Below are 17625 nucleotides of genomic sequence, written 5' to 3'. Positions count from 1 at the left end.
TGAGTGAGAAAGTCTTTAAATTTCAAAATTTTAAATAGATTAAGCCTTTAAATATATTCATGGGCTATGTTTTCATCTTTTAAAGTAATTAAAAAAAATTAGTTTAAGAAATATTTTGGCAACATGCTCAAGTTTTTAGCTAATTTGTTATCTGAGGTTTAACTTGGAGTTTACCTTTTATTTTAGAAAAATGCTGACATTTTTGTCTAATTTTGTTTTAATGAGGAATTTTAGGCCATTTTAGAGCTTAGCTTGTATTTAAGCAGCATGCTAGCTTTTTTAATGCTAATTTGAAATTTAGTTAATATCTTACCAATAATTTTAACATTTTTGGCTATATTTTTATCTACTGAGATTTTTACAAGCCAATTTAAAGTTTAGCCTTCATTTTAGCAACATGCTAACGTTTTTGACTTAATTTAGTTTACAGAGGAATTCCAGGCTATTTTGGAGTTCAGCTAGTATTTAAGCAATTTTTACAATTTTTGGATAACTTGGCATCTACTGAGGCTTATTATATGCCAATTTCAGATTTATCTAATATATGCCAACGTTTCTGACTAATTTAGTTTACTGAGAAATGTTAGGCTGTTTGGGAGTTTAACTAGTATTTAAGCAATAAGCTAGCTTTTAAAGCAAATTTGGTATCTACTACGTTTTTTGGGGAGCTCATTTTGAGTTTAACTCATATTTAAGAAACACTAAATATTTTTGCAAAATTAGGATGTATTAGGGATTTTAAAGCAGCTTTACCACAAAATTTTCAGAAATTTAGATCAACTTCAGCCCTCTTTCATGGTTCTTTAACAAAGTTTCCAGTCTTTGTCAAATTTTACATTTTGCAAATAGCTTTTGTATTTTCAGTAAATCCCATCAGCAGTTAGAGTAAATTGCATCACGTTTTTTCAGCAAAAAGCTTCAGCATCTTTAGCGACTACTTTCAGCAAAAGCCATTCACACTTATTGCAGGTAATGCAACTTTTCTTGCAAACTACAGCTGCTCTACAGAAACAGCCCAATAAAATTACATTTTATTTTTTAATTTCAGCTAAAGAAGATAAAATAATAAAAGAAAAACTGAAAATAGATCAAAATGATAAGTGGGTCTTTAACACCAGGAGATCCATACAAAAGAGAAGCGTTTTCCACCAGGGAGCACTGACAATTTTATTTTTTCCAACTGCAGATGTTCTAAAATGATACATAAAGTTGGTATTTAATGAAGTAGTTCAAGGGATCAAAACATTTCATTTTGAAAAATCTGTCGTCCGTCAGACTCCTTCGCCTGTAGCCGAAGCGAGGCTCGTGTTCAATCTGCAATGCCCACCCGTCTCTTGTAAGCGCACTTCATGTTGCACTATCGCTGACCTGAACCCAAACTCTGGAATGCATATGCCAAAAGCATTCATAAGGTCACAAACGCTCCCTCCACGTGGGAGAAAAGCTCAAATTAAAGATCTTTACAAACAGAAAAAGTTGTCTCGTTTACCGTAATGCAACCAAAAATTCGAATATGAGGCACAGACTCCAATTTTACCTTCATTTGTGCATCAGTTGGTTGGAAAGCATGTCACAGTGTGCGGGTTCTTCACCCTGGTTGGCTGTGGACATTCCTCAGATCAGCAGCAGGGCTTAAGCACTTAATTGTAGTTGGCAGGTATGACACACCAGGTCCCCTAGCTGACCTTTTTGATTACAGAAATGTTAAAGGAGGTTTCATTGTGGCAGAGTTTACTCATGTTAAAAGTACAAAAAGTATTTTCCAGAACCTCAAAATACTGACAGAACCTGACTACTCTTGCGTAAGACAAAACAGTAAAAGCGTTACACTTTTAGTAAAAACAGGGGAGAACAGTCTTTTGTGTGGGTGTGTCTGGGGGCAGGATTGACCTAATTCTCCTTCTTTTTACCCCCCCTCGCAGGAAGCAGTCCTCATGCCCCCGTTTACAGTAGGACACATTTATTGCTCTTCTTTCCTCGCCTGGCCTGTAGTGCAGCCCTGGTGGCCATCTCGAACACTTCCCTCACTCCATCTTTTGTTTTTGCGGAGCATTCCATGTATCCAGAGGCACCGATCCGGTTAGCCATGTCCCGCCCGTCCTCTGGTTTCACAGGCTCCTGCAGAAACCGATCACAGTACAAATCAAGCAAACGCACAGGCTTCAATGGACACAGCTCTGTTGATTGTCCCTCCAAATGAGGTGGACTGGGATCAGTCAGGAAGTGCATTCAGAATAGTTATTATTTTAATAGTCGACCAATCAACGATTTTTTCTGATTAGTCAACTGATCCGGTCATTAGCAAACTGATAGTAAAGTGCACATCTTAACCATCATTAGCTTTAAACTAACTAAAAATGAGATGTATGGCATTCCCTGCAATAATGCTAGTATGAATGCTGTTAGCTGAATGTGGCCGCTGAAGATGCTGAAGCTGATTACCAGCTAAAATATTAGTTAAATGCTAAATTAGCCTTTAAAAAAAACTGAGTTAGAAAAAACAGCTAGCATACAGCAGAAATATTAGCTAAACTCTAAAATAGCCTAAAAAGCTGAAAAAGCCTACAGTGGTGGACAAAAGTGTTGGTACTCCTCAGTTAAAGAAGGACAAACCCACAATTCTCACTGAAATCCCTTGAAATTTACAAAAGTAACAATAATTAAAAAAAATGAAAATTCAACAATCAAAATCAGCCATCACTTTTGAATTGTTGATTAACATAATTATTTTAAAAAAACAAACTAATGAAACAGGCCTGGACAAAAATGATGGTACCTCAATGAAAGATTGAAAACTATTTGACCAGAGTGACATGATTAACTCAGGTGTGTCCTTTAATTGACATCACAGGTGTTTTATTTATTGTTACTTTTGTAAGTTTTGAGTGATTTCAGTGAGAATTGTGGGTTTGTCCTTCTTTAACTGAGGGGTACCAACAATTTTGTCCACGTCTGTAAGTTAGCCAAAACAGCTAGCATGCAGTTGATATATTAGCTAAACTACAAAATAGCCTAAAAAACTGAAAAAAATCTAAATTAGCCGAAATAGCTAGCATGTACATAAACAATTAGCTAAACGACAAATTAGCCAACAAAACTGAAAAAAATCATAAATTTGCCAAAATAGCTAGCATGTAGCTAAAATATTAGCTAAACTCCAATTTAGCCTAAAAAAAAAGAAAAAAATAAAGTCAGCAAAAACAGCTAGCATACAGCTGAAATATTAGCTAAACTCTAAAATAGCCTAAGAAAACGGAAAAAGCCTAAGTTAGCCAAAACAGCTAGCATTAGGCTGATATATTAGCTAAACTTAAAAATATCCTAAAAAAATCCTAAATTAGCCAAAACAGCTTGCATGAAGCTGAAATATTGGCTAAACTCCAAACTAGCCTAAAAAACAAAAAAGCGAAATTTTCCAAAATAGATAGCATGCAGCTAAAACATTAACTAAACTCCAATTTAGCCTAAAAAATGGAAAAAATCCTAAATTAGCCAAAATAGCTAGCATGTAGCTGAAATATTAGCTAAACTTCAAAATAGCCTAAAAAACCTTAATAAATGTCAAAATAGTCCAAAAAGCTAGCAGAATGCTACTATAACTTTCAGCTTTACTACACTCTGACTTAATATAATATAAAGTAACAACTATTCTTGGCCCTAACTCATGAAGCATTTGTTGTCTGGTTTTGTTCTGTTGTCCACTGAGGTTTTACCTGCTTCATTTTGGCAAGCTCCCGTCGAGTGTGCTCGTCGTTCCGCAGATCTTTCTTATTTCCCACCAGGATGATGGGAACGTTGGGACAGAAATGCTTCACCTCAGGAGTCCACTTCTCAGGAATGTTCTCTGAAAACGAGGACAGAGACGAACCGTAAAGTAAATACAGAGACGCTGATGATTCAATCATGATAACATTTATTTATTTTACCAGTATTCTATTCTGCTAGTTTTAACCAACACTAACATTTATGATTTTAAAGACGTTCTCAATTAAATTTAAGTAACATTTTCTCATGTGCTTTTACACAAGTTAGCAAACTATCTTTCTACTTAAATATATTTATATAATTTATAAAACTGATTTATAAACATTGACATAACCTGATTCTCTAAATAAAACAGATTTACTTTTTCAAGCATTGCAGAGATCCGATTACTGTTAAATATATGGAATCAGCCTTCAAGTTATTTATTATTTTTTTGTTTTTTTGACCGAAAAAACTTCCACAGGACACAAATAATTTAAACTATATTTCAAATGTTTCATGAAGCCTTTGAAGATGGGAGAGGTAAACTTTCAGGATTTTTCCAGAACCTGGTTAGAGATTGGACTTACCGAGACTGTCTGGACTGTCGATGGAGAAGCACATGAGAATGACGTCTGTGTCTGGGTAGGAGAGAGGACGCAACCTGTCATAGTCCTCTTGACCTGCTGTATCCCAAAGCGCCAACTCCACCTGCCGAAGAGTCGAGCAACCGTCACTCCTCAAACCAGATGACGCCTCACATGAATCTACATGACTTTGGTTAAGAAACTAATCAGAGTGAATGAGATAAAAATGTGATTCTTACACTTTTCCACAGGTAATAAACATTTCTGACATGTTATCACAAATGTTGAGTAATTAATTACATATTTACTGTTTTATTTCTCTTTTTAATTTTAAAGTGATCCTTTTTTATTGTTGTGAGACACCCAACATCAAAAGTTTCTTGTAACTTTCATCAAGAGTTTAAAGACACTCCAATAAAAATTTTGGTTTTGGAGTTTTTAACACCTTTTTTGTCGCATTTTTCTCGTATTGGAGGCAATATAAAATTATTTAAGGTTAAAATAGCTGTTCTAAGTATTTATTTATTCAAATCGTAATGATTTAGAAACAAATAAAAACTCAAGGTTGAAAAATCTCGAGTTTATAAAGCTACAACTGCTAAAGTTTTCCTTTTCTGCTCCAATTTGATGCATCCACTTGGAGACAAATAGATCCATGAACGTCTTTGTTTTCCTCGTCTGAGCTGGAACCTGGATCAGAACTGTCCGGCTGGATAGCTCTGATATTGCTCGCCACTTTTTTTTTTTTTTTTTCAACACTGATGTTAGCTAGGGCTTGTGAGGGGCTATTTAGCTAGTGGAAGAGAGTGTAAACAAATGAATGCTGGGAAATTAGAGCAGCTAACTTTTGCACCAACAGTCCCACCCACAAACCAGAAAAGAATTACTAATGAAATCCTGCTGCTCTGGAGAAAACAGGTCTTAAAAATAACGGCTTCTTTTTTTATTTTACAATGGACAAAAATATAGTTGGAGTGGGACTTTAAACACCTTTTAAACTGTGAAACCTGTTTGAATTCAAGCAAAACTTAAGTTTACTCGTTATCTGAGATGATTTAAAAGGTTTGGTTGCAACTAATCTTTCTAGGCTGTTTGTTGGATGATACAATTTTTGGTAAGACAGACAAAATTATTGTACTAGTTTTGTAACTTTAGCTTGTTTTGGTTTTAAACTAAAAAGTTATAGATCGTCTAAATAGATTTAACTCTGGATCTTCTGACCACAAATATAGAAACCAAAGTTTAAATTAATTTACCCAAATATTTGATTTTATAAATATAAAAAAGTTGTATAGTTATTTAGATATAACACAAAAATGACCACAATTTAAATGTATTTTCTCGGTTAATGTTAATTATAACTCCTAATAAAGGCTCACTCATCTAGAATCAAGCTAAATAGCACCTTAAAGATGTTTTACGATTCTTTCTCATGTTTGATTCTGCAGCTCCTCTGTTTGGGTCATGTTTCCTGTCAACACATGTCCTCTGTTGACTGCAGACTAATGTCCACATTAAAGACCCACTGCAGTCATCTTTTCATCTATTTCCAAAGCGTTCTTTTAGTGATGAATACGCTGTTTTTAGCTAACATAAAGAAAACCTGCGTCGTTTTGTAGAATATAGTTTCTGCAGGAGTTTATTAGAAATTCACCTCTTAGTTGTGGGCGGGACTGTTACAATAAGTGACCCCGCCCTGAGACTTTGGTCTCCTGCTAGCTTACAGCTCATGACACCCTGACATCAATGGTGCAACAAAAATGGCAAGCAACATAGGAGCTGTCCAGCCACACAGTTTTAAGTCAGATAGCAGCTCAGGTGAGGAAAACAAAGACGTACACGGATCTAATCTGTTTATAAGTGGATGCATCAGATCGAGGCAGAGCAGTGAGCTTATGGCCCCGCCCAGCGTAGTTTCTACATCACAAATAAAGGCTGGGAATTGATTAAAAAAATAACTAATCAATTGTAAATCTGGAAAAAATTAATCGTGAATTTTTTTTTTTTTTACTTTTAAGAATTTCCCAGCCACTTATTACCTGCAAATAGTCATAATATGAAATCGCAAACAAAATTTTACATTTAGAACGTTTATTTTTAACTCAGTTTTTGTCAGCTTTTCAATTTGAAAGACTACCTGCTTACTTATTTTGTATCATTTTAATCAGCACAACCGCACTTATGTAACACTACCTTTATTTTGTCATTTTTCCATTTTATATTCACACACTAGACATAAAATCATGCAAAAACAGAAAATTCTTTATGGAAAAAAGGGATTCATTTTGCTGCGGAAAGCCCCAAAAATGTTTAACAAAGTGTTTTTACAACATAGAATTAAAGTTTTAGTTGCAATTTTATAAAAACAACAAGAAGTTTGTCAACAAACTAATCAACATGTTTTTGAATGAAAATACAAAAACATTCAGGCTAAAGTCACACCAGGCAGCTCAAAAAATAAGAATTTCTCGCTGATGTCGATTTCACATTTTTTCTGGAATTCTTTGTTTATTTTCTTTTTTCCCCCTAAATTGTCTTTATTATTCTTGTGAAAAATAATAAAACACATTTTTTGGGGAGAAATTTGATCTAGCTGGATTTCAGGTTGGCTGCTCACAGGTGGGGGCGTGTCTGTCTTCTCTGAACTGGTTGCCTCATGTGGCGTCAGGGGGCGGGACTTTTGCGGAGTTTCCTCAATTTTTAGACAACGCCGGTGCTCGTTATTGTGGAAAATTCATGTAGCTCCCCATCTCAAAAATACAATAATGGTTGGTTTCCTTGTTTTTGGAATTCTAATAGCAGACATCTCTGTTTGGCTCCGCCCCCTGCCCTTCATAGTGAGTGCGCTGCTGCATTAGTCATCAAAATTATGTTAGTGCTACGCCTTATTTATTAATATAGAAAATCAGTTTTGTCCTAAAACTACAAAAAAAGCCATATTATTTCTTTAATTTAATAAAATCTCAATCACATGATATAAGAAAAAGTTTGAGTTTATTTTAGACAGTTTTATTACTATGATCTCACAGCTCCACAGCAGGACACCTGAGCGCGATTAATAAATATTAACAAATTAATTATGGTTTATTAATCGTCAACATTCACAGGCCTAAAGTAAACTCTTTTTCAAACAACTTTTTTTTTTCTTTTCCTGATTCACGATTTGAATAAAAAATACTCAGAAATGTAACTTTTATCTTAATTTTATTCCTCCATCATTAGAAAAATTTCACAAGAACTAAAAGCACAATTTTCAAGAAAGCAGCCCTTTATATTGTGCAGAAAAAAAATTGTAACAGGTTATTTCATCAGCTAAACAAATATGCAAGATTTTGTCCCGCTGATCATATATATTTATGCTTTATATTTATTATTATTGATTCATTTGAATAAAATAAAAACAATAAGATAATAGTCCATACCTGTTTGCCATCGACTTCAATGTCAGCAACATAATTCTCAAAGACTGTGGGGACGTAGACCTCAGGAAACTGGTCCTTACTAAACACAATGAGTAGACAGGTCTTCCCACAGGCTCCATCTCCCACTATGACCAGCTTTTTCCTGATCGCTGCCATAACTGTGGACCAAAGAAGATCCAGCATTAGGACATTTCACGGTGTTACTGCTGTGAGGCCTTATGTAACGAACCAGCCTCAACGATGGGATGCCAATAACCTTTAGCTTTATTGCCAAACCCCACACCCGTCAGTCAAAAAGCGGTGCCCGAGGCCAACGATTTGGTTCCTTAAAGTCGGTATCGGAGCTCGTCGGTGTGACGGGGCGACAGGTGGATCAAAAAGGAAAAGTTTGATTTTATTACAGACTAAACTTGCGGTCAGTTTTTTTTCCTTCTCCAAGATGACACAGTTCCGCACAAGCGACACATGACCCAACCCGATACCAACCAAGCTAGAATATTTCCACCCTTTACCTTTTTATTTAAAAACTTTATTTAAAATAACAGACCGACTTCACAGTAAATAATAAAAGACTACCACTACAATGGCCTACATTTTATCCACCCGAGCGGATGTTCTGTTTACAAAAGACTTACCGTAAGCTGCCATGGCTAACCAGCCGCTGCTAGCTAAAGATGTGAACCCAATACCAACTTTGAATAATAAATGCGCTATTTGAAGCCGGTGCGGTACATGTGCGCCCTGGTTCAAAGCTCTACGCCAAGAACCAGCCCCGTGACTATAGCTCCCCTCTCGTTTCCATTTGTTTTCCTCCTTTAGACCCAACCCGGCACAGCTAAGCTAGGCTAAGCTAGCGGTGCTAGCTAGCTGACAGTAACGGAAGTCGGTGAGACTTTTCTCGGTCCGTTAGCTAGGAGGCTAGCGAGAGCAGGAGGAAGGGCAGAGAAATGCTCGGTTTTTACAATAACCCGTGCGGTATGAACGCCTCACGGACGGCGGGGTGGTGGGGTTGAGTTCGGCTCATGTGTACAGCCGTCGCTTACCAAGTGATTGGGTTAAAAATGCGCTCAGATGAAGTCAAAGTGGCGCTTTGTTAGCGTCAGTCGTTGTTCCCTGTCTGCCGCTGAGGAGGATTACAGGAGGGAAGTGAGGGGGTGGGGACAACAAATGAACTAAAAAAGAAAAAAAAACCTACAACGCCACAATGATAACACAATATCACTTATAAACATATTAATATATGTTTTAAAACAATAGCAGGGCTAAGACATTTTATATGGGTCGGGGGAAGGGACAGAATACTTTAGGAGGGTGACAAATGGGAACATGGAACTTTATTTTAATATTACATTTTTTTTAATGTTATTTTGTTTTATTTATTTATGATTTCTAAATATTTGTCAATATTTATGCTAATGTTGACTTAAAGGGTGTGTATGTGTGTGTGTGTGTGTGGGGGGGGGGGGGTAGCTCCGCCCCTTTTAAAATTAATTGAAAAAATATATATTTCTGTTACCAAAAATTATTTTCTAAGTTAATTGTACGATAGTAAAAAACAAACAAACTCGTATATATTTGACACATTTTAAAATTAAAATGATCATTCAAAATAATAGAGCTTGCTGCTGTTATTACATTATACCAGTTTAAACCTATTTTGGCATTTGTTTGTATACTTCCTTGAGTATTATTATTTATTTGGTTTGAGTTTCCCATGTGTTTTATTTCCTTATTTTGAAACCATTCCACTGTAGATTTGCTGCTAGTGGTCATTGTCCTGCTGTGTGACCCACTTTCAGTCAAGCTTTAGCGGTTTGACAGATGGCTTCCCATCTGACTTTAGAAGACCTTTAATTTGAAAGGGAGTCTCTTTCCCAGAGATCATACTCCACCTGGGTAAGTCCAGCTCCTCGTTTTAGTTAAAAATGCATCCTCACAGTCATAATTTATCATCCTGGCTGACGGATGTGGAGCACACATGTGAAAGTCAAGGCCCGGGGGCCGGTTCCGGCCCTCCGGGTAATTCTATCCGGCCCTCCAGATCATTTAATTTTATTGTTATTAATGACCCGGTGTTATCTTGGGCTTATTTTTAACTTGTAAAATGTATTTTTATGAAGAGTAAAATATTAAAAGTTATTTAAGGTTTAAGTTGATTTATTCTGGAATAATATTCTTGCCATTCATAATTATAATTAAAAAAAATATGGTTTTAAATTAAAAAAAAATGTCATTTTGCTAGCTTTTCGGACTATTTTGGTATTGGCTAAGATTTATTTTAGGCTATTTTGGAGTTTAGCTAATAATTTAGCTACATGGTAGTTGTTTTGGCTAATTAAGACTTTTCTGAAGGTTTTTTTAGTCTGTTTTGGAGTTAGGCTAATAATTACACGCTAGCAGTTTTGGCTAGTTAAGGCTTTATTCAGTTTTTTAGGCTATTTTGAAGTTAGGCTATTTTTTCAGCTACATGTTAGCTCTTCTGTGCCAACCTATTTTTTAAAAGTTTTTTAGGGAAACTTAACATTTAGCTAATATTTTAGCTGGCTATCAGCTTCAGCGTTTTTAGTTATCAATTTCAGCATCTTCAGCTATTAGCATTAGCTTCTTCAGCTGCCAAATTCAGCATGCGGCATTATTGCAGGTAATGCTATATATGTAGTTCATAATTATGTTAAAATCTTTTAGTTTTAGAGTAAAACAAATAGTTTTAGAGTGTTCAATAAATGTTTATCCTGTTCGGTCTGTGACCTAAGGTATGTTTTAGATTTTGGCCCCTTGTGCGATTGAGTTTGACACCCTGATGTAGAGTAAAAGATGCAGCTTTTTATTTATTTTCATGTATCCCGTTGACACCTCCTGATGCAAACATGCATCAAACCACTTTGGCACCAAAATGACCCTAATTTGGCATCTATATAAAAGCAAAAACTTAAATAATTATTTACAACTGGAAATAAATGTAGTCATAAAAGTTAGCCCCTAAAACATGTGAAATATGTGATTTTTTCCTTGCAAGCTAAAACAGTTTGGTATGAAACAGTCGTATCAATGAGGAACAGCTTCTGCAAATTCATTTCTGGAGTATTTCCTCCTTCATCTGCAACGCAAACAACATAAAACATACAAGCTTTAATAAAACAGTTTAATGTTTAAGGCATTACAAAATATTACAGGGTTTTGTGCTCAGTCAGTTAAGTGAATTTGATTTTTTTCAGGTCTCACATGTAGTAAAAAAAAAACAAAAATGTTTATTTATGTTCTATTGTTAGTTATTTATTCTGAAAAGTGTTCATGTTTAACTTTTGAGTTCTGACTGTCATGGCTGCACCGTCATTTTGTATTTCATAAAAGCATAAAAATATGAAACAGAAGTGATAATAGTATATTTATTTTTATGTCTTTTCCTACTGTTGAGGTTGAATGTTTTCACCGTCGTCGGACGGCACTTCTCATAATTGAACAAGTTATTTTTTTTGGCCGGTAGGTTGAGGAAAGGCGGGACAAACAGACAAAGATTCTCAGTTTTCAATTGGCACAGCAATGTATTAATAACAGGAGCTCTTAACTCTAATCCCGATAAGAGGCTTTCTCAGTGCTGCTCAGTTCCTATTCGTGGAAACCAACTCAGATGTGTTTCCACGAAAACTGTAATACCTCACATGCATCTGCATGTTGAAGTGACCAGTGATTAAAATGAGGGAAAGTAGGCTCAGTTCTCTGAATCCCCTAAAAAAAAATGATTCTGTTCTGGGAATTAAACCAATTCCCAAACAGATGCTCTTTTATCAGCTTTGGTTTTTAACTGAAGACCCCTGATGCCGGTAATGAAATAACAACGTACGTTTTATTTCCTTTCAGAAGACAGAGGATGACTTTAGATTGTTTTGGTGCTCAAGAAGACATTTTTGTTTCCCCTACAAAATAAATAATTTGTTCATATTTGTGATAGTGTAGTCTAAACTACATGAACTGATGTTTTTCTTTCAGTTTGTTTATCCTTTGTTGCATAAAAATCCATAATTTTCCCCTAAAACGTCAGATTTAGACATTTGCTTTTGCACATTTTAGTGTCCAATAAGCACGAATGATGATCCGTGCAAACTGGGACATTAGTGAGTGCTATAGTCACGCCCCTCATCAGTGTGAATACTGTCTGTTTTGTTTTCAATTATATTACTTTTACAAAATAAAAAAAGAAAGTAAAAATACTTCTCCATCTTCCATACATGCACACCTGAAATTGTTATTTCTGTGATATTTATTTCAGTTTTTACATTTCGCCAAAAAGCATAAATTGCTAAATGAGCTTCTTTGCTGGAATCCCAAAGCAGTCACTTTTTCTACTAACTTATCACCTGAAACTGAGCACAGAAGCATCACAAAAACACCAACTTACATTTCAGCACTTCACAGTAGCAAGGGTCAGCCATGTAAAAAGAATTTAAACAAAGTTTTCTTCTTGCGCAGATGAAAAAACGGAGATCGTCCATGATTATTGAAGCCTGGAACCATTAGTCCTTTCTTGAATCTTCCTTTGCTGCAGGAGTCACAGCTTGAGGTCATGGAGAGAAATCCTGGCAAAGTTCTGGTGCGTTTGTGTTCTCTTATCCGACAGACAAACATCCTCATACAAAGAAAGGATAATTCTGCAGAAAGCGCAGCAAAGGCTTTGGAAGGGGAAGCTGGTCGGGGCAGTTTGTTTGTTTGTTGATGGTTAGACGCGCGAGGTGCTGCAGAGAAGGGAAACCGTCCCGCCTGTGCAGTGGACGCACCAGCTTGAGAGGTACTCCAGCGTCTTTGGCGGTGTGCTGCGAAGGATTGGGCTTCGTCTTGAACGACGCCAGGTCCTGCGGCGTCTGGCCGGAGACGGTGTAGTGCTGGATGAGGCTGAGAACGTCCGAGAAGGACTTCAGGTGAGGCGCGCCTCGAGAAATGGAATCCAGCCAGAAGCAGCCCCTGTTGTAATCTATGCGCACGCTGGTGGGTCCACAGCGGGTCTTCACGGACAGAGCCAGCATGAACTGGGGGTGACTGCTGTCCCGCAGCAGGAAGGTGCCTTCAGACTTTGTCAGAAGAGCTTCTCTGGCTTCACCTGCGCTGATGGAACCCCAGTACCAACCTGCAGGAGAACACATGATGCAAGAATATTTGAGTGAATTTAGTCACAAAGGTGTGAAATTAACATCCTTAACAACAACATATCAATAGACAAAATCTCCTATCTGCTAATGTTTAGATTTTGAGGTTTTACATTAAATGGTGAGAAGAAGGATAACTCTACATTTGTCTGCTCTTTTTATGACAAAAGACAAGACTAATCAACATTGACTGGAATATTTTCAGAAAATGTCGTGAAAATTGGATTTCTTTGAGATTGAACAGGGGTGTCAAACTCAATCACACAGGGGGCTGAAATCCAAAACACACCTTAGGTCAAAGGCCGAACAGGATAAATATGTATTAAACACTCTAAAACTCACATTTAAACTTTAAAACCGTAACTTTTTAACATAATTATGAACTAGATATATAGCATTACCTGTGATAATGTTAGTGTGAATGCTGTAAGCTGAATTTGGTCGCTGAAGATGCTGAAGTTGATAGTTGAAAACGCTGAAACTGATAGCTAAAAACGCTTAAGCTAATAGCCAGCTAAAATATTAGCTAAGTGCCAAATTAGCCAAAAAAGCAACAACAACAAACAAAACCCAGGTTTTCCAAAACAGCTAGCATGAAAATATTTGCCAAACTCCAAAACAGCCTAAAAACTTGAAAAAAATCTAAATTAGCCAAAAAAGCTAGCATGTAGATTAAATATTAGCTAAACTTCAAAACAGCCTAAACAAAGGAAAAAAGCCAAAATTCACCAAAACAGCTACTATGTAGCTGGAACATGAGCTAAATTCCTAAACAGCCTAAAAAGAAAAAAAACAAAGAAGCCTGAATTAGCCAAAACAACTAGCTTAAGCTAAACACCAAAAAAAGCTTAAATTAGCCAAAAGAGTATGTAGCTGAAATATAAGCTAAACTACAAAACAGCCTAAATTAACCAAAACAGCTGTGTAAATATTAGCAATATTAGCAAAACAGCCTAAAAAACAAAACAAAAAAGCCTGAATTAGCCAAAAAAGCTAGCTAAAGTATCAGCTAAACAAAAACAAAAAACTAAATTAGCCACACAGCTAGCATGTAGCTGAAGTATTAGCTAAACTCATAGACCGTAAATAAGACAGATACAATTGATATCCATGTCACCGGCTAAACTCCAAAATAGCCTAAAATCTTAGTAAATGCTAAATTAGTCTTAAAAGCTACCAGAATACTAATTTTTAAAATTTTAAAACCATAACTTTTTAACATAAGGCAGGAATATTTTTCCAGAATAAATCAACTTAAACCTTAAATAACTTTCAATATTTTACTCTCCATAAAAATGTATTTTGTCAAAATTAAACAAGTTAGAAATGAGCACAAGGTAACATTGGAGCATTAATAGCAATAAAATAAAATGATCTGGAGGGCCGGATAGAATTACTTGGCGGGCCGGATCTGGCCCCCGGGCCTTGACTTTGACACATGTGAGATAGAAGGTTTGGGGCAGAAACAAATGAAAGACAGGGTGACCCGGAAGCTAAAAATGATTCGAACTGCTGGTGTACCTGAAGCCTGGAGGTACTGAAAGGTGGTGGTGATGCAGCGGAGGTCTTCTGCTGGGTCCCAGGGTGGAGGAGAAGGGTGGGGACAGCAGGACCCCTCTCGTCCCTCATGGTACAGAATGGTCCCTGTCCGGGCAACCATAGCTAAAGGACAGCAGACCTGGATAAATGAGGATAAAAAGATGGATCCAATCATTCATTTTTAGGATTTCTGTCACTAAAAACACTTTAATTTAAACTAACATAACATTAAGATATAAAACAATATATATTAAGCAACAAATTAGCAATAATTTAAAAGCCAAAAGAAGATTTTTCTGCAAAAAAAGTGTAACATAGTAAATGCACTAATGCACTCTTGAATAATTATTAAAAACAAGAGTGCGCAATTCCGTGAGGCGCACATGAGGGAAACGGGGACCAACAATAATGCGCACACCTGCTCACTGCTCATGCGCAACGTTAGAAGTTGTCTTCAATAACAAATCCGCAGCGGAATTATTAATGTTGGAATAATGTTGCAAATATAACTCACCTCTGATCAACAACCAAAAGCCTTTACAAAAGTTGGGTCCGGTCTGCGCGTTTATTCCATCCAGCGGCGGGAAGCGGAGACATGTCGGCGCACGAGCGCGGCTCCTGCAGGCTCGGCTCGGTTCGTTCTGACGGAGGTTCCTGGAATCCGTTTCCAGGAAAGGTTTAGTGTTTCAGCGCCCGCAGCGAAAGCGGCGCTCATCTCATGTGTCCCCTCGTAGCCTCCGCGGCGTCTCCTCCTCCGCGCGTCCACCTCAAAGCTCGGAGAAAGCAGCTTCTCGGTCAGCAGGAGGAGAAGGAGCGAAGAAAGGCCCCCCTTTTATTCCTGAATTCAGCCTGAGGGGGGGTCGAGGATACAGGGAGGACAGGAGCGCCGTGGTGGTGCGGCGCGCAGCTCCGCTCCTTCTGAAAATCTCGCGGCATCTGCGACGTCTGACAGGGGGAGTGACACGTAGATCCTTTATGGAGATGCGCGCGCGGCCGTTCATTTTTATCTACACTCTGATGTTTTTGCCCTGATAACAAAACGGGTCAACTTTGGCACACTGGGGACCATTTCCTCCTCTTTAATGTCTGAGGATCAGAGAAATGTCGCATCCACCGCAAACGCGCTTCACGCAACTCTTTACGCACGCGTCTTCAGATGGAAAAAAGAAGAAATTTGATCATTATCCAATTTTATTGTCCCTATAAATGTTATTTTTATATTATTTGTGTGAATTTATGGTTAACCCGTGTTTGTAAATCATGGTTTTGGGGTTATTTAATTTAAATGTGGTTATTTGATGGGTATATCCTTAATATCTTTAATTAGTTGCTTATAATTTCAATCTATAAGGCGTAATTACAGCATAAAAATTAAAAAGTTTTCCCCTTTTCAGAAAATACTTTTCTTTCAGAAACTGAAGGTACTTTTCTCCAAACGCGTCTTCCTGGAAATCCGTGCGTCCTCAAACGGTATTCAGAATCCGTCCCATAGTTCCCGTTTAGTGAGATAATGACTACTTGAAAGCTGCTATTTAGCTCCAAAGCCAGTTTCCAAGAAAAACACTTCACGTCAAGCGCGTTTCCCGTGAGGCATGAAGGCAGCAAAGCGCGCAACAAGGCTTCTGAGTATTGCGCCTTCTTGGAAAACACGCACAACTCCCGTGACAGCTGCTGCTGCGTGCCTGCAGAGCAGTGGGATACTATGCTCACACAACAAGCACCAAACAAACAAGCAGAAAATAGGCCTGGAAAACACACAGAACGGTTGATTGTTGAAGCTTCTTGAACTGCAGCTCGATCAGCGCAGGTGCAGAATCACCTGAAAAAAGCTGTTTCACATCCTGAAACAGAGAAAGATAAAAAAAAACAAAAAACGAAAAATGCTTTAGGAAAAAACAACTGGATGTCAAAATAAAACTTTTTCATTTTTTATTTCACTAAAATTAAGGTTTAAGTGTAAAAGTACGTATTTTTTTTGTTATTTTTTTACAAAGTTTTAATTTTTTTATGGGGTGATTTTTGTGCCACCATATTGTAAGCAAAAGTCACAGTTTTGAGATAAAAAAATTCAAAATTGCAGACAAAATGTAAAATGTTAGCAATAACACTTCAGAATTTGCAAATGAAAATATTTAATATTTGCCTTAAAAAAATTTTTGCATTAAAAATATTTCTGCGTTTGCAAACTTTTTTTGCTTTAAACATTTTTTGTTTGGTTTTGCAAAAACATTTTTTTGCTTTTTTGCTTTTGCTTTCTTTCCTTTCAAAAATATTTTTGTGTGGCAAACTTTTTTCTTTTTAATTTGTTTTTTGCTTTTGCAAATTGTTTTTGGCTTTCAAAAATATTTTTGTGTTTGCAGCACAAATGTGTTTGGATAAGTTGTGCCTCATCTCACTATTATTTTTTCAAAGCAAAAAAAGTTTCCAAACCCAAAAATATTTTTATAAGCAAAAAATATTTTTTAAAATTAAATATTAAATACTTTCATTTGCAAATTATGACATTTCTTCTTAAAACGTTTTACTTGAAATTTAGAAAATTTTTATCTCAAAATTGTGACTTTTTCTGGTGGCACAAAAATTACTCTTTTTATATTTACTGAGTCAAAAATATACACATATTTTAGACAGACTTTATACCACAAAGTTGCTGTGTGTGTCTAAACATTTAGAGGGAATTTGAATCCTAAAAAATGACACTTCTGACACAATTTTTAAAGTACATTTTTCATACATAAGGACAAAAATGCAGGTTTAGTAAAATATGTTTTAATGGTTAAAGGAAAAAGTGGGGTGGGATGAAGTAACAGCATAATTCAAGCAGGGCTCACAAACGACTGCATAATATTTCAATTCACACAAAGTTGCAATGCAACCTGTTGCCACTAGGAGTAGCTCTTTTTTGTTTTTTTGTCCAAAGACTCCAGCAGATGAGAAACTTAGTGAAAAACCTGCTCTTCCACCTGACGCACCGTCACCCATGTCCACCTTTAAGGTGTTCGGCTGTTAACAGTGTCCACAAATCTGGACCAGCAGCTCAAGGTGCTCCTTTTCAACTTTTATAGTGACAACAAAACAATGACTTCAAAACTGGGAAGAGGGAAGGAAACCCGGGAGGAAAAGGCGGAAAGACGTTCCACTTTCTTTTGTTTAATGCTTAACAAGAGGGTGGAAAAACCATCGAGGACCTTGCAG

General features: G+C 36.7%; 2 protein-coding genes across 3 annotated transcripts; both read right to left on the bottom strand.

Moving 5' to 3' along the window:
• Positions 1-1141: 1141 nt before the first annotated feature.
• Positions 1142-8955, bottom strand: LOC112144861 (transforming protein RhoA). 2 transcript variants are annotated; one of them, XM_024269704.1, is made up of 5 exons: positions 8797-8955; positions 7754-7911; positions 4335-4455; positions 3714-3844; positions 1142-2118 (listed from the first exon to the last, which is right to left on the bottom strand). In XM_024269704.1, the coding sequence occupies exons 2-5, from the start codon at positions 7907-7909 to the stop codon at positions 1945-1947; spliced, it is 582 nt and encodes a 193-aa protein (XP_024125472.1). In that variant the 5' UTR covers positions 7910-7911; positions 8797-8955; the 3' UTR covers positions 1142-1944. The 2 variants fall into 2 exon arrangements, with proteins under 2 accessions (XP_024125472.1, XP_024125471.1); XM_024269703.2 differs by lacking the exon at positions 8797-8955 and adding an exon at positions 8389-8748.
• A 2265-nt stretch (positions 8956-11220) lies between these two features.
• On the bottom strand, positions 11221-15480 carry LOC112144860 (cytokine-inducible SH2-containing protein). Its single transcript, XM_024269702.2, has 3 exons — positions 14945-15480; positions 14413-14569; positions 11221-12872 (listed from the first exon to the last, which is right to left on the bottom strand). The coding sequence occupies exons 2-3, from the start codon at positions 14549-14551 to the stop codon at positions 12379-12381; spliced, it is 633 nt and encodes a 210-aa protein (XP_024125470.1). The 5' UTR covers positions 14552-14569; positions 14945-15480; the 3' UTR covers positions 11221-12378.
• Between the last annotated feature and the right edge of the window lie 2145 nt (positions 15481-17625).

The sequence above is a fragment of the Oryzias melastigma genome, linkage group LG5 (genome assembly GCF_002922805.2).
Source record: "Oryzias melastigma strain HK-1 linkage group LG5, ASM292280v2, whole genome shotgun sequence".
Classification (NCBI taxonomy): domain Eukaryota; kingdom Metazoa; phylum Chordata; class Actinopteri; order Beloniformes; family Adrianichthyidae; genus Oryzias; species Oryzias melastigma.
This window is presented reverse-complemented; position numbering and strand designations above follow the sequence as displayed.

Excerpts from the sequence above, each read along its gene's own strand:
- LOC112144861 (XM_024269703.2), bottom strand. Across the intron at positions 4,456-7,753 it reads TTGAAGTCGATGGCAAACAG|GTGGAGTTGGCGCTTTGGGA; the intron begins GTATGGACTATT and ends ACTCTTCGGCAG. Across the intron at positions 2,119-3,713 it reads AGCTTGCCAAAATGAAGCAG|GAGCCTGTGAAACCAGAGGA; the intron begins GTAAAACCTCAG and ends CGGTTTCTGCAG.
- LOC112144860 (XM_024269702.2), bottom strand. The coding sequence starts at position 14,551 with ATGGTTGCCCGGACAGGGACCATTCTGTACCATGAGGGACGAGAGGGG. Across the intron at positions 12,873-14,412 it reads TCAGTACCTCCAGGCTTCAG|GTTGGTACTGGGGTTCCATC; the intron begins GTACACCAGCAG and ends GTTCTCCTGCAG.